General features: G+C 40.0%; 1 protein-coding gene across 1 annotated transcript in view; it reads left to right on the top strand.

Moving 5' to 3' along the window:
• The first annotated feature begins 915 nt into the window (after positions 1–915).
• Positions 916–17,243, top strand: part of cacna1ib (calcium voltage-gated channel subunit alpha1 Ib) — a 95,064-nt gene continuing 78,736 nt past the window's right edge. Inside the window, exons 1-3 of the mRNA XM_088009149.1 lie at positions 916–1,073; positions 14,364–14,706; positions 16,298–16,390. Of these exons, the coding sequence (XP_087865275.1) occupies positions 916–1,073; positions 14,364–14,706; positions 16,298–16,390 (594 nt within the window). The remainder of the gene's footprint in view (positions 1,074–14,363; positions 14,707–16,297; positions 16,391–17,243) is intronic.

Below are 17,243 nucleotides of genomic sequence, written 5' to 3'. Positions count from 1 at the left end.
CTACGCCCTTGATTGCAATTAATGGAATGGAAATTTCACAATGCTCTAATAATTTCAGGGCGAGCAAGAGAATGAAGGTGTTGATGTGGAATAATGGATATTTGTGTTGGAGATAAAACTACAGGAGTCGGTTGAAAGACTTTGTTTCTTTTTTCTCATATTTTCTTCTGTTTTTTAGAAAACTTCTGAGATTTGTTGGTGGAAATGTACTCCTTTTTTTTTGTTTGTTTTCCTCAAATCTACAGTTGCCCTAATGCACAATTTTAATTATGAGATACAATTATAAGACTCTCAGATATATTGTTCAGTGTTTCGTACGTCATCTTTAAAATCTCTCTCTGGTGAGCAGGACATTGCTGAGCAACGTCTCGTTCATGTTAGTTTTGATATTCACCACCCGGCTGTCACAGAGTGAGAACCTGAACCATAGCAGACAGACATGACATGGCCTCCAAAGCACTTACCTCCCAACTTTATCAAAGTGTGATCCACACAGCCCCAACCTTAGAGCCCTGAGGCCCAAACCGGTCCACCGTTCCAGGACCAAACAGTTCTACTCAATGTCAGAACTGCATTTGGTCATATTGGGCGTCTCCATCCAGGAGTGACGAGTGTAAAGCTTTGATTGAATTTAGGTTGTTGATTGACATTCGAATATTTTCTCTCGATTCGGAGGTCTCTCTGCAATAGTATCCAGAATAAAGCGCTTTTAGTTATTTCAACTTCATTTTGCTGGTTTTAGTGTTTCTGTTTTCAAACGTTGAATGAACTTTCATTAAAAAGTTACTTTATACACATGTATACTGTGTTGGTGTACTCACCGCATATCTGCATGAAGGCCGATCTGCCTGCTTTTAAATGCTGCACTTAGCATGTTCAAACTGTGCTTCCACTTGTCCGTGTGTCACTGCAGGCATGCGTATCCTGGTGAACCTGCTGCTCGACACGCTGCCCATGCTGGGTAACGTGCTCCTCCTCTGCTTCTTCGTTTTCTTCATCTTCGGCATCATCGGGGTGCAGCTGTGGGCGGGGCTGCTCAGGAACCGCTGCTACCCAGAGGAGAACTTCACACTGTGAGTCCTCGTCTGGTTTTGTGTGTTAGGCTGTGAAAACGGGCATAAGGAACCCCGGTGCACTTCTGTCTCCATGGAAACGTGACTGTAACAACATGCCCTAATTTTATCTTGTACAAAAAACAACAACAAAAAAATGGGAAAAGCTTGCATGAACTAGAAAATACATTGTAGCTCTACGTGTGAGTGAAGTTTGCAGTGTAAGTGTCTCCCAGCTCTCCTCTCACCACCTGATCTGACCTGGTGAGAAGAATAATTACATCATCTCCTCAATTTACTGTTATCACCGCAGGAAAAAAAAAAAAAAAAGAAAAGAGATGAAGAGTCCCTCCGGCTCTCAGTCTCTGGAGTCCTAACATAATGAGGCTAACCTCATTGTGCACGGCAAAATGTGCGCAAAGCAAATATCATTATCTTGGAATCAAGTTTGGCACTTCATTAAAAGTTGAAACGTGTGTGTGGGTTTTTGTTGTCTTTTTTTCTTTGACATCGTGTGTAACCTCTGCTTACGGTATCGGATGATAATTCATTATTAGTCCAGTGGAGATGCACCAAGCCATGGGCGAAACTTAAAGATAATTTTAATCATGTTTGGATCAATAGAAAAATAATTTTAAACGTCGAAGGTGTGATGCTGAAGTTTTTACCCTCATGGCAAAAACATTCTGAGTTTAATTCCTCTCTTTTAACACCAATTTAACATGAAGGGGAGTACTTGCTGTTGATAAATTTGAAAATGAAAATTAACAAAAGACGTTTATTTACCAAAATATTTTAATCTATAACAGTCACATTCTATCAACTGACTGCTAATCTGAAATATTTTAAACCTGTCTGTGATTGGCTGCTGTGAGAACATGAAATGTGCAACCATTTACTGTAATACACTACATGCAGTGATTTAAAGAAAAAAAAAATCCATCTAAATTTCTGTCAGAAACATCACAAAACAAATCATTTTTTGTGTCTTTTTTTGACAGAATGTTTATAGGCTGAGGGACTTCCTGGAGCCAAAGCTCTGCTGTGTAGCGTGTATCGAAACTAAAAATGAGCCTTTTGAAGTGCCAGAATCAAACTGTAATTCTTTAGAGAAAACTATGCTGAGTAAACAGCACACAGTTTGTTTGAAGATGGAATGAATCTGTCAGCTAAACTAAGGTTCCTCAGAAAATTCAGGGAAAAACAGAGTGAAAGTTTACAGTTGTTTTAGCAGCATGGGGCAGCATAGAGGAAAGGACTACAGATATTTTAGTTTCTTCTTTTTTAATGTATTTCTTGTGTGCGTGTTTGTAAAGTTAAGTGCATTTCTCTAAAGTGCCATTTTAGAGCACAATCAAGTAACTATGTTACCTTCAGTTGTTGGAGTAATGCTACATGTCAAATATGACTTAAAAGAAATTTGACTTCGTAATATAGCTCCTTGAAATTGGGCCCCTGTCTCTTTAAGAAACTCCTGCTCCTTCTGAAACTCCACCTTCAGGAAGTCATCACAACATGGCTCCTCCATCAACCTTTTAACAACGTTTTTATCAGAAGTAGCTCATATAATGAGCTCAGTTCCACCAGGTGTTTGCTAATTTCTTCTGGCTAGTCTGAAGGAGCTGAATTGGGAATTTGGGGGTGAAGGGATTGCTCCGTGAGGCAGAATCTCGGGAGCTTAGAAACTGTAGTTTGGAGCTAGGTCCACCCAGGCGTTGACCCAGACATGGGAATTAAAGGATTTCTCAAACATGCATGAAAGAATCAAAGCAACACTCCAGGTATGTTTTTGATGAGGAAATAACATCATAACATGATGTAAAAGCTCACAAAAGTCACAGTTTGCGCAATATTTAGTTACTAATGGGATTTTTAAAAGAAAAATAGATATCTACTTTGCTAGTTTGTATGAAGTCTTTCGTGAAAGAGCTGAAATGAAGCGGCGTGTTGGTGATCCCAAGTCATAACTGTATCTCGGGTTTTATTTATTATCCGTTCACTTAAATAAGAAGCAGGTGCTTATTTGTGTTTATGACTTTTAAATGTGATAAAAAAATAAAGAATGAACTCTAATTGTAGAGTTTTTCCATCCTCCAGTCAGAAATGAAAACAATCATTTTAATGTTCCCCAGCAGCATCAGGAACAAATCAAAGTTCGAAGCAGGGATATTTAACAGGTGTTTGTTTTTCCATCCGGTCCATTAAGTGTAAAGCCAGGGCGACTGTAATGGCGGCGTGTGACTGCCTGGGGAGACCCAACTCTCAGCCAAGCGCTTGATTAGCCTGCTTTAGCGGCATGGAGGAATGGGTTTGACAGGAGTTAGCACTGCCATGCCTAGTGAGAAAATAATGATCTGATGAGAAGCTTTGGGGTAGGTCATCACCATGGCAACCCTGTCATAAGTGAGACGGAGACTTAAAAAGGGGACGCAATTATGGGATGTCCTACCCCTAAACTGAACCGATGCCGAGTTAATTTCGGTAATGTCGTCCGAAGAAAGTAAATTATTGTTGTCTTGTTGGCCGTTTCATGCTTTTTTTTCATTTTTTTTTCTTAATCGTTGAAGGACAAGAAAAAAATGCAACTTTAAATCTTTGCCCAAGTGTCAATCATTTCCTCAGGTACAAAACGATGAAAGGCCTGTCATCCGGTGAAGTTAATCATCTTCATACACAGACACATCTCCAGTAGTCGGTGTAATAATGAGACGGGCTGCTGCTGCGTGCGGGCTTAGTCACACACACAGCAGCGGCGGAAAAGTAAAGTAGAGAATGTGGGTGGGTGGGTTACCTCATTTATTTCTGGTGGCTTCTTGCCACTTCCAGAGCCTGTGGTCTGCAACAAAGGCAAAAACACACGCGGCAGAAGTCGCAGGTGGCCCACAGGAAATCATTTCTGGACAGACCCGCGGATGGAAAGCCGACGCTTTCTTAACGCATGCATGAATGTGAGCGCATATGTAAATTGCCATAGAAACGAGAGCTTCGCTGTGCAAATCCATGAAATGAAAGTGGCTAGTAGTTGCCTAAGAATAGTAAGATTTTTATTTATTTTTTTTAGCTATGAGAAGGTTAGAAAACCCAATATAGGGTCAGCTGTTCTCCCTGCCTCTCTAACAATGACTGCTGGAGACGGGCAAACAATCCTTGATAAGAGGGTACAGCCAGGGCCGTGCAGAGACCACTAAAGGGGCAGGTGCTCAAAAAAAAAAAGGGCACATCTCCCCGCATTCTAGGACAGAATATTAACAAAGCCATTCAGCTTTCAGAGTTTAATAAACAATGATAAATTACAAAATTGTGAAATATACAATCAAAGCTAAGGTAAATCTCTATACAGAGCATACAACTATGCATATGTAGGATATTTTATTAGTAATTTCTTTCTGCAGGTCTATTTTGTTTAGGGCTGTTGTAAACGAATATTTTAGTAATCGAGTAATCTATCAATTATTCTTACGATTAATCGAGTAATCGGATAAAAAAAAATTATAAAATGAAATATTGGTAAGTCTGGCATAATACCGGTGTTACTATCAGATATCAATATCATTCCAATTTTTCATATTTGAGCATCCCTAACAGTTGCTTTTTTGTAGTTTAGAAAACTAACCTGTAACAATAATAGCTCACTTTCTAAGTTAACCAGAAGAAAAGTTATAGAAAAATCTGAAATTATATCGAATTTAATAACAAAGAGGCAGGCTCACAAATATGCTTATAAAAATGTCTACAATCCAGCTTTTAGTTTATGTATTCATCTTCAGTGAGTTTAATAGATTAATTAAACTCACCTTGCCACCTAACCTGTCACGCTTTGGGTTTGAAAATACGGGAAATTCCGCCTGGAGTGGGAGGAGAGGGCGAATGAACGAACGTAAGATGGGGTGGAGGAAATAGACCAGCGGACTGACGAACCGTTAGACCGGGGGACGAACACGGGGGGAAGCAATACGGGATATTTACGACACCTTCACTGGTCACACTCAGAAACTCATCTACCAGCCATGTACGATGCGCTCCGCCACCCGTTTCTTCAGACCGGGATATGAAATTATTGTGCGGTTCGTCGGTAAAGCTACATTTACACGGTAAGCATCAGCTACTCAGCCGCCCGCCCTGTTCAGGCTATCCGCTCACCTCAGCGCTCTTCCCGCCGTTCGCTTTCAACCAGCAGCCCCGGAGGAGAAATGCTGCCGTATTCCAGGCATTCCCCAGTCATTTTAAGGATGCTTATTGGTTCCCCAAAAACGATAAAAAGTTGGGCATTATCATCAATCAATAAAATCCCCACGGGCCAATCTTGAAGATTGGACTTTATCCCGCTGAGACTTAGCTTTTGTCAACAACTCAGAGGCGGAAGTGAGAGCTCCGCGCAACGCAAATGAAGTCCCGGCCGGAACACGGTGCGCTAACTAATAAAACATAAATTAACGAAGCTTCGAGGCAGGTAAATTTTCCTCGAGGAATTTTAGTAATCGAGGTACTCGAATCATTCGAGGAATCATTTCAGCCCTAATTTTGTTATAAGAAAGTATTGCAATATTCAAACCCGCAATTTAGCAAGATATGTAAATCAGAGCTGGTGGTTTAGCTCTGATTAACATATTTTGTCTTTACAGAATTACACTATTAAAAATATAAACAAGGGCACAATGCAACCTTTTAGTGACTGTAATCATTAAAAAAAACAGCTGCCTGTTTGCTGCAGTGGAGATGAAGATGGTCCATTCAGGAAAGCAGAGCTGCATCAAACTTTAAGGTGGAACTGCAGAAAAAAAGAAAAAAACAAAAGCAAAAATGGAATTGTTAATGCATGTCACCATGAGAAAAGCCTACTGAGTTTTGCTTAAAACTTTTTTAAACATTTAAATCACACATTTGTCTCATGAAGGGAAGTTTTTTTTGCAAAACAAACTTATTTGTGCATGTCAGAAATCTTTTCTTAATATTCTAAGTTTTTGTTTGACTCAAAGTTTTGCTTGTGATTCTCACATGACGTCATGGGCAGGACCCAAAATCACAACAAAAGATTTCTGATGTGTGCAAATAAAAGTTTGTTTGGCAAATAACTTTTTAAGTTCACAAGACAAAAATTTGTTATTTAATTTAAAAACGTTTTTTAAACAAAATTTGTTTTTTAAAAAAGAAATCATTACTAGGGCTGAAACGATTCCTCGAATGATTCGAGTACCTCGATTACTAAAATTCCTCGAGGAAAATTTACCTGCCTCGAAGCTTCGTTAATTTATGTTTTATTATTTAGCGCACCGTGTTCCGGCCGGGACTTCATTTGCGTTGTGCGGAGCTCTCACTTCCGCCTCTGAGTTGTTGACAAAAGCTAAGTCTCAGCGGCATAAAGTCCAATCTTCAAGATTGGCCCGTGGGGATTTTATTGATTGATGATAATGCCCGACTTTTTATCGTTTTTGGGGAACCAATAAGCATCCTTAAAATGACTGGGGGAATGCCTGGAGTACGGCAGCATTTCTCCTCCGGGGCTGCTGGTTGAAAGCGAACGGCGGGAAGAGCGCTGAGGTGAGCGGATAGACTGAACAGGGCGGGCGGCTGAGTAGCTGATGCTTACCGTGTAAATGTAGCTTTACCGACGAACCGCACAATAATTTCATATCCCGGTCTGAAGAAACGGGTGGCGGAGCGCATCGTACATGGCTGGTAGATGAGTTTCTGAGTGTGACCAGTGAAGGTGTCGTAAATATCCCGTATTGCTTCCCCCCGTGTTCGTCCCCCGGTCTAACGGTTCGTCAGTCCGCTGGTCTATTTCCTCCACCCCATCTTACGTTCGTTCATTCGCCCTCTCCTCCCACTCCAGGCGGCATTTCCCGTATTTTCAAACCCAAAGCGTGACAGGTTAGGTGGCAAGGTGAGTTTAATTAATCTATTAAACTCACTGAAGATGAATACATAAACTAAAAGCTGGATTGTAGACATTTTTTATAAGCATATTTGTGAGCCTGCCTCTTTGTTATTAAATTCAGTATAATTTCAGATTTTTCTATAACTTTTCTTCTGGTTAACTTAGAAAGTGAGCTATTATTGTTACAGGTTAGTTTTCTAAACTACAAAAAAAGCAACTGTTAGGGATGCTCAAATATGAAAAATTGGACTGATATTGATATCTGATCGTAACACCGGTATTATGCCAGATTTACCAATATTTCATTTTATAATTTTTTTTATCCGATTACTCGATTAATCGTAAGAATAATCGATAGATTACTCGATTACTAAAATATTCGTTTACAACAGCCCTAATCATTACAATTCCAAAAGTTTTGATTACAATTTTATTTTACTTAACTGAGGTTAGTTTATTTTTCCCATTGAATAATTGGGGAAGAAATTTAACTACAAACTCTGCGAACCAGACCCTAAACTTAAAGTCTGGGTTGAGTTTTTTCCCCTTCATTAATGACATACATTATATCTATCATGGTAATTCAGGGTGAGTTATTTTTAATTCTAAATGAATATCCTTGTTGGACTTTTATTTAAGTGCTATTCTCCTTCAAGATACATTTACCTAACGCCAGAATAAATGCAATGTACATTATGCAGCAAAGGAAATTAGAAAATCGGACATATATTCATTATGGAGATGATAAGTTTTGGACGGGCGATGTGCCTCGTACACAGGGAAGAAGCTTTTCAGTTATCTAGCTTCTAGCAAAGTCGTTAGCTAGCAGCTAGCTAATAGCACATCAACAACAGTCTAATGTCTGTATGATAAAAATACTGAATCGATAGATAAGAACAGTTTTTCCTCACCTGGCTGTTTCCTCCCCTCAGTAGTTCTTCAGAGGAAGCCAGACGCAAAGGCCTGTCAGTGTCTGTTGTATTTCATTACCTCTCTGCTTAAACCGCGACTCCGTGCTGAAGCAGAAACGATACTTCAACGTTTTCCGTCATCTGACAAGTAGCAAGTCTACTCCACTTTATTCACCAAAAACGTTTTTTTAAATATATAATTCACCAAAAATTGTTCTATAATCTGGAACGTTCCCTACGTTGAGCTCCAGTTAACCGCCTTATCTCACTGCGCGAGAGGCAACTGCGTCATGCGTCACGGGCAAAAGGTCAAAGGTAACAAGGTAACAGGTGTTATGCCCAGAAACGCATGCCTGCCCAAAATTGCATCCCCTCTCGCGGGAGCGCGCATCGTTCTAAGCTCTCGCATATTGACGAGAAAACGGACTGAAATATGACCGAAGAGGAAATTTTAAAGATATAACACCGGTCAGAAAGACGCATTTAGTTCAGTGTCCATGAGATGATATTCAGAAAGGATTCTTTTACTGATTGATTTTAGTTTCCTCTGCGATGCACTCTTTGCTAAAGTCTATCACGTCCTCGCATGAGGGTGTTAATTATAACCTGTCAAATCACCGACGGGCTTTAAATTTTCATGTAGTTAAAAAAATAAATAAATAACCGGTCAAATACGGAAAATATTCCGCTAACGCGACCTCTGGGTCGCATGTAACGAAGCACAGCACATGACGCCCCCCCGCCACCAGGAGGCGGCACCCTGCTACAGAGCCAAGAAGGGCCGGTGGAAACGCGGTCACTCCGAAATAGAGCCGAGCCGAGCCGAACCGGGTTGTTTCTATTGCCGGTGGAAAAGGGGCATTTGAAAGTCATCAAGCAAATCAGAACAGCGGAGAGGACTTAACAGAATGTCGCCAGTGAAAGTCCATGAGTAGCAGGAATAAAACAAGACCACCAGAGGGCGGTGTTGTCACATAGAACAGAATGGAATGGGTCAAACACGTCACAGGGTCCGAACTGCGTCACTTGTTCCCTCATGACGTAATTATTATAAAACTTAAAACTATTTTTAGGTGTTTATGACGTGCTGCACAGTTGGCGCAGTTGGTAGAGCTGTTGCCTTGCAGCAAGAAGGTTGTGGGTTCGATTCCCGGCCCGGACGCTTCTGCATGGAGTTTGCATGTTCTCCCTGTGCATGCGTGGGTTTCCACCCACAGTCCAAAAACATGGCTGTCAGGTTAATTGGGGTCCCTCTAAATTCTCCCTAGGTGTGAATGTGTGTGCATGGTTGTCTGTCTCTATGTTCCCCCTGGGATGTGCTGGCGAGTCGGGTAATGTTTCGTCCGAAACGTTACCCTCTGTGAGGGCACCTGTTCGGGGGGATACTCACAGGGGGAGGGTTAAAGTGAATGATGAATGAATGTTTTACCTCACATTCAAAAAATAACATTTTTCAGATAAAAATATTTACATGATTGTTTCATTTCTGAAACATGAGTTAGAAAAACAAAATATGAATGTGGAATCAAAAATAAAATATAAGTAAGAGTGAAGAAATAATAATATGAATTGGATATATTAAATGGGTAATTATTGAAGCCATTCAACTCTGTATTTATTTTATATTGATGTGCCGCAGCAATCTGATTGGTCTGATTGGAGTTACTTGCTCCACGCTGGGAGAAGTAACTCTCACACAATTATTCGCTGAAGTTACTCTTTAAATCCATTTAAAGAATAACACCTGGGCATAACACCGGACGCTTTGGAGCGTCTGGTTAGGAAGGCCATTCAAAAACCTTGGTAGAAATGGCGCGTTTAATTTCAGTCTCCATTACATACAGAACAGAGAAAACTAAAGAGAATGCAATGTTGAACCCATTTATAGTCTAAACAGAGGAGCCGGCAGTTTATCTTGAGGAAATAAATAAAGGTGAACAAGTTAATTAGATCGTAACGTGCGCAGTTCGCTGCGGCTGCACAACCAACGCGGACGCGGCTCTGCAGCTGCAAAGAATTAAACTTAACTCACGCTGTGGCTTTAACTAATGGAGTTGAAGACGTGACCCTAACGCACCCAGAAGGAGAGCGGCGCTCAGAAGCGCGGCAGACATAACGTCTGTCTGTTTCGGGGAAGTGAAATCACGAAAAAAAAAAAAAAAAAAAAAAAAAAAAAAAAATATATATATATATATATATATATATATATATATATATATATATCTATATATATATATATATATATATATATATATATATATATATATATATATATATATATATATATATATATATATCCTCGCAGCACAGGGTAAAAAAAGAAAAGTTTAATGGATCGGTTTGGATCAGACAGATCCAACTGCCCGATGAACCAGCGCAGATTTCTCTGCAGATGCGAACCAGGAGGAATTTGTGAAGCTATGCGTTCAGACCCCGGCAGGTGAAGTGCTGGTAATTTAAGTGGAGTCGTTTAATTTCATTTATTATAAGTTATTGGGGGCAATAGTCAGTGGTTTTTGTCTCTACCGAGAAAAACCACGGGCTGCGGACCGGTCCAAGTCTTGACCGGTTGGTGGTAATAAAAAAGGTTGGGGACCACTGACGTAGAGGACGTATATTTGAGTCAGGCGGAGTAACGAGATTTGCTTCCTCTGGTAAACATCTAGGTTTTCTGTGGTCAACTGTTCTTGTATGTTGCATTTGTAAAATTATTTTGTTTCCATCTACAGTTTAAAGGTTTGTTGGCCAATCAAGAGCAGGAAAACGATGGTCGTTGAACCTTTTTTTTGTTGGTATTTTTAGCAGAGTAGGCAAATGTCAAGACCTGATGGGAAATGAAATCATCATCTCTGTAAAGTTTGTCGTCAGAAGGAAGCATAAAGTTCTTTAAAATGATCTGTTAGATGGTTGAGCTGACTGGACTTCAATAAACCCCATAGACCGACACCAGGAGCAGACATGGCAACCCAAACCATCCAACTTTAAGCAGCATTGATTCTTTGCTTCTCCACTCTTCCTCCAAACTCTGGGACCTTGATTTCCAAAAGAAATTAAAACTGTGGACCAGTCAGCAACAGTCCAGCTGTTTGTCCTCTGTAGCCCAGTTAAGATGTTTCTGACTTTTGTCTCAGCATCGTGAGGAATGTAAAGTTGTAGGATCTGTCTGCACACAGTCGTGGAATTTAATCACAACAACTTATGGTATTACATTATGAATCAGAAACTGAAAACTATTCATGTGACATCAAGTCACTGTTTTTGCCATGTGCCATGTGCTGTGCTTCGTTACATGCGACCCAGAGGTCGCGTTAGCGGAATATTTTCCGTATTTGACCGGTTATTTATTTATTTTTTTAACTACATGAAAATTTAAAGCCCGTCGTTCATTTGACAGGTTATAATTAACACCCTCATGCGAGCACGTGATAGACTTTAGCAAAGAGTGCATCGAAGGAAACTAAAATCAATCAGTAAAAGAATCCTTTCTGATTATCATCTCATGGACACTGAACTAAATGCATCCTTCTGACCGGTGTTACATCTTTAAAATTTCCTCTTCAGTCATATTTCAGTCCGTTTTCTCGTCAATATGCGAGAGCTTAAAGCGATGCGCGCTCCCGCGAGAGGGGATGCAATTTTGGGCAGGCATGCGTTTCTGGGCATAACACCGGAAGGCTTATTATGTTGTACAAAAGACAAAACAAAACAAAAAAATTATTTTAGTACATGTTATTATGTGTCAGAAGAGGGCTTTGAAAATAATTTAAAAAAAAAAAGACCAAAAGGGCACTTTGGGGCAAGGAGCAAAAAGGGCAGGTGCTCAAGCACCCCCAGGCCCCCCCTCTGCACGTGCCTGGGTACAGCTGCTGGATGGGTGGAAGAAATATGGGGGATTTTCCCAAGTTTTATGAGAATATTTGATAAGATTTGCGGTGGACTTAAGTTATGTTACATCTGTGTCACATGGATCTTACAAAGGGTCCATAAAAATGCCACCAAATAAAAATCCACAACCAGTCCACAACCCTCCAACAAAAAGTAGGTGATGTGAACCTGATGGAGGCCTTGTGACAGAGGTGGAGCTTTTATTTATTTATTTATTTATTTATTTATTTATTTGTCTTCAGTGTAGGTTATATACTGATTAATACTGTAATTTTAACAGTTTCCAGCTCGAGTTGCATTTAAATGAGCAAAAATTGCCAGAATATTGTTTGTATAAGAAGGGAGGAATGGAAGGATGAAAGTTTTCGCTCCACAGTTGCAAATGGACAGAAAACAAACTTTTATGTAAGTCGAGTCAAATCGACGTAGACGTGAGGATGGGACTAAAATCTAGCAATTATTTCTAATATTTTTGATTGCTATTAAAAAAAAACGTGTTAGCACTTTCTAAACTTGGTGGACTGCAGACAGTAATTATATTTCTGTGGGTCAAAAAAAAAGAGAGAAATCAGAAACATAGGTTTGGACCTCTACTTTTGAAAATAGGGGAGCAGCTTGACACATTTACCATTTTAACGTTCAATAAAGCAGACTCAGTACAATGCCAGGATCTCAAACCAGACAGGAATTATACAAAAAGTCAAAGCAACTGGGAATGACAGCAACTTGGACATAAATAGGTAGGCCACAAAAACAAATGGCAGCTTCAGACCTCCAAACTACATGAGTCCTTCAGAATCGGCTCAAAAACTTTCTTGGAATGGGTTTTCATCCAAGCCCTGTTTCAGCGAGTCTAATGTAAAGCAGTGAATGCAGCGCTGTAAAGCACACTGCACTTGGACTCTGTAGACGTGTTTTCTCTGTACTGAAGCCTCTTTCGATGGGGGAGTTTGAGTTTTGTAGTTGCCAGGACAACAGCGCTTCCCTGGATGCATTGTGTCAAGTGTAAAAGCCGTTGCAGATGGGATTATGGCGTTTGGCTGGTTTTGAGGAGGCAGCCTCTTAGTTTCAGTGAACAAAAAAAAAAAGATATGAATCAGAATCACTTTGTTTCATTCTCAGGAAATGGAATCAACTATAAAACTTAACAGGCACATTTAAGCTCTTGCTGTGATTTGCAGATTAGAGGGAAAGAAATCAGAAAAAATCGGTGAGGTTAGTGATTCCTTGGGTTGAGCAGTTGGCCAGACGGCTCTGTGTGAGGCTGATCTGTCACCAGTGTGAAATCAGTCAATTTGACTGCAAGCAAAAGTGCAAAGTACAACATGCAAGGATTGGCACGCCGAGAAAATACATAAAATGGTCAACCGTGGAACAGACGGCGCTGATGGCGCTGAGTTTGAGGTGTGCATGTTTCTGTATAGTGGCGTCTTTCTGCCTGTCCCCATCATTTTGTTCAATTTTACCATTACACGTGTAATGAACTCCTCCTGTGTCTCCCCATCCTTTCATCCACTCATCTCCATCTCAGAGAAAATTCTGCTCTATGTTCCAGTCTCAAACTGCAGGTCTGCGTGAGGCGACCGTGAAGGACATGCAGTTTTGCTCACTTAGAAAACATAAACAATACCCAAGGCTGAGTGTCCCCTTCATGGTATATAAAAGCATTTTTTCCCCACCCATATCTCTCTGTTTCTACGAATCTGTGGGCTGTCTAATCTGAATGTCCAAATTGGACCTAACAGAACCTTAAACTGAAGGTGATTTCAAATCTTTTAAAAAACATTAATAGCCTAAATAATTACGACACTCAGCGCACAAAACACGAAGCCCAGTCTCCACATGAAGTTTTTTATTTAGTTGTGCCTGGAGCAACAAAACTTACAGTTTAAATTACACTTTTTTTTTTTTTTTAAATAAGTCGCTGTCTAAATGTAGAAAAATAACACTGAGAATTGTATTACCATGATTTGTTATTGCTCTTTGAATCTCACACTTGGTTATTTTTAATGATGAGTCAATTATGTTTTTTTTTTCCTTTGGACCGAGACAGAGCACCTGTCTGATACTTCATTAAAATCAGTACAATGGTGGCTATTTGCAGCAAAATAGTGCAATCTACTCAGTCAGTGTTGCATGAGCTACATTAGCATTGTGACAGAGGGGCACTTAACTCGCTCTGCCAGGACGTTCCAGTCTCTCCAACCCCCTTTTCCTGACTTCAACATTTATTATTTCTTTAGTTTTTGGAAGCTTAACCTCAATATACTGATCCAGCTTGACTAGAAAGCTGCTCTAATGGATTTAAAACACCTTTAATGCTTAGGGTCACATTAAGATCATGAATCGTCAGCTTGTTAATCTATGATTTGAGTCAAAATAATATTTAACCACACAACTGCTAGCTGGAAGATCTAAATAGTTTGGTGAACAGGGTTTTCAGTGGGTTTGGTTTCCACACCAACTATAAAAATGTAACAAATGTTGCAGTTTTTTTGCCTACCAGACTATCAGGTGTGAAAACCTTCTATCTTTTGGTTGACCTGATTTAACCCAATGCATGATTTTGGCTTTTCAATTGGTCCGCAAACAATATTTGTCCACGTTTCTAACATGACGTCCTTTCAACACTTCCAGGACTTCGGGTATCGGTCTCCCCCGACCTTACTACATGGCCGACGAAGATGACGAGCGGCCCTTCATCTGCTCCTTACCCGTCGACAACGGCATCATGTCCTGCTCAGATGTCCCAGCCCGCCGTGAAGGAGGCCGGGCCTGCTGTTTGGACAAAGAGGACGTTGTCTACCGTCAGTCCATTGGACTGAGTCCTGAACCTTTGACCAACGGCAGCGTCAGTGTAGCTGGCCTGTGCGTCAACTGGAACCAGTACTACACCAGATGTCACACTGGAAGCAGCAACCCACACAAAGGTGCCATCAATTTTGATAACATTGCCTATGCCTGGATCGTCATCTTTCAGGTGGGTGAAAAGTTCCGTCAGAGTTTTAATTGTTTAGTTTTGTTTTCTATGGCTTTGGTTTGAAATCATGTTCAGCCTAATGGATTATGTCCTGTCCTTCCCAAAGTTCATGACACGGCATTATTCTGGTTTGAATATTTAAGTGGGCTCAAGGATTTGATGAGCCAATTCAAGCACTTCAAGTGGCTTCATGGATTAAGAGCTTTGCACAAAACTGCCTGTGAATCACCGGCAGCAGAAAACAAGAGTGGGTCAGGATAAAAACTGTGCCAGCAGCATTTACCTTAAGCGTCCACAGAAAAACAGCTTCATGTAATGAATGCAGACCAGACTGTTAGAAAACATAGTCTATTCCAATTAAGTTGTGCAGCCTGAAAAGTTTTCAATTGGCATTCACCATTGTTGTTTGCAGTGTTCAACATGCTGCTGTCTTTTTGCTTCTTTTTCTACCAATCATAAATAAAAAGTTCCCTCTGTTTTAATGATCTACGAAGCCTCAAGTACAGCTAGTTTTAGTTTCTGCACAGTTTTTGTCTGTTCAAATTTCTAAATGTCTGCTTTTCATTTGGGACTAATTGCCTAAAATGAATAAACAATGATTTCCTTTTGATTTTGCTCCATTCAACATCAAATCTTTTTTAATGCAATAACTTTCATTAAAAATCAAATCATTTTGTTTCTCTGTCATCTTAATTTGTCAATAATCTCCCTGGGCGATAGACGTTTTCCTCTCGGCACATTTTGCTGTCATTTTTTTTTATAATTTTTTTTGGCACACTCAGATCCGAAAGCCTGCGAATCCATCTGTTACTTAATATTACAGAGAACACATGAGCAAAATGTGGATTATTTGTTCTAATTCCATTTAGCACAACCATATGCAAAACAATAAAAGTTAGCAAAATTACACTGGAAAGTTAACTTTCAGGTTTATCTTGTCCTAAAATCTGCGTGGATGTTTTTGGGGACAGCATATTGTTTTTAATAGACGACAGCTAACTGGCCAACGGTTCAGTGTCTGGACCTTCACTGAATCCAGACACATGCAGACTGTATATATCTAGAAAATATTAACCCGAAGAATGAAATTCAAAGAAGTGTCTTAATTTACATAAAAATAAATGTTGTTTTTGCTGTCAATAAGCTGATAAGTTTAATAATTATTTAAATATTGTACACACAATACAGATCGATTTAGGCATATAGTACACAAATGAGCAAAATTCTGTGCAGCTAGACATAAACTCGACCACAGTTGAGTATATGCCTATGCTTCTAATCAGACATTGGTTAAAGGGACACACATGGCATTTTGACTGTAATATGATGCTTCAGCTGGATTTGCTACAATTGCTGTCTACACAGATAGATTGTATCCATAGTTTAATATACACAACATAATTTGGAACAGGTTTTGTTACTGATGTTTTACCTGATTTCAAACTTATGCTAGCAAAACTAGCTGAGTGTTAGCTTTAGCTTGACTTGAAAAATAAACAAGCATGTCGCCAGAAAGCTCAAATCCTTGATTGACTCTTTTACTGAATGAAAACTTTGTGGTCCTGAATTTATTGTGTCTTCTTTACTTTAGGTGATCACTCTGGAGGGCTGGGTGGAGATCATGTACTATGTGATGGATGCTCACTCTTTCTACAACTTTATCTACTTCATCCTCTTAATAATAGTAAGTCTTGTCTCTACTTTTGTTTAAATCAAAAATGTTGGACACATTGCACTGACTGAATAAATGCTTAATATAAATGTGGTGAATCTGAATAGGTTAAAAAAAACCACATGTACAGTTTAGTTAAGTTTTAATGAGACATTTGGTTACTTTACTAATCTGGACAAACATGATAAGAGTTATGAATTGTAAGTTTATGATCATATAAGGTTGGCTGAATTCAATTTGTCAGTAGACGTGTATCGTTTCTGTCCTCTGTGTCTTACCTGTTCGCATAGTTACGCGTGCACTCTCACAAATCCTTACACACACACACACACGCACACCCCCCCACACACACACACACACACACACACGCACACACACACACATGCTGAGAGCTGCTGCACAAATCCCTAAAGAATCCTCCCTTTTGTTCCTGTGAAACACTTTTTAATTCCAGTCCTTTAGCTTCTCTATGTGTGCCACAGAACGCTTTTGTGTGTGAGCGTCGGTGCGTGGCTTCCTCGGTATATTTCTATTTTAGCTTGTCGGGGAGTACTTAGAAGTGTGTGTGGAAGTGTTATCATAATGCAGCGTGACTGCTAGCTCCAGCTACTCTGCTACCCAGGGGCTGTCTTGTCTTTTTTATTAGACTTTTAATTGCCTCGCCTTCTGAGGCAGACACAAGCTTTTTCACTCTCTTCCCTTTCCCCGCCGATACTCTCTTCATTCGTTAATGTGTCACTTCTGCTAGTATCACTCTATCTCCTGGAATGTGTCAATCTCTGCTCCCAGCACTTTCACACCCACAACATATTCCCCTCCATCTCTGCTTTCTCACTCTCTCTCTCTCTCCCCAGGTCCATCTTTG

The sequence above is a fragment of the Poecilia mexicana genome, unplaced genomic scaffold, assembly GCF_051168715.1.
Source record: "Poecilia mexicana isolate PSO_F unplaced genomic scaffold, ASM5116871v1 scaffold_2, whole genome shotgun sequence".
Lineage (NCBI taxonomy): Eukaryota > Metazoa > Chordata > Actinopteri > Cyprinodontiformes > Poeciliidae > Poecilia > Poecilia mexicana.
This window is presented reverse-complemented; position numbering and strand designations above follow the sequence as displayed.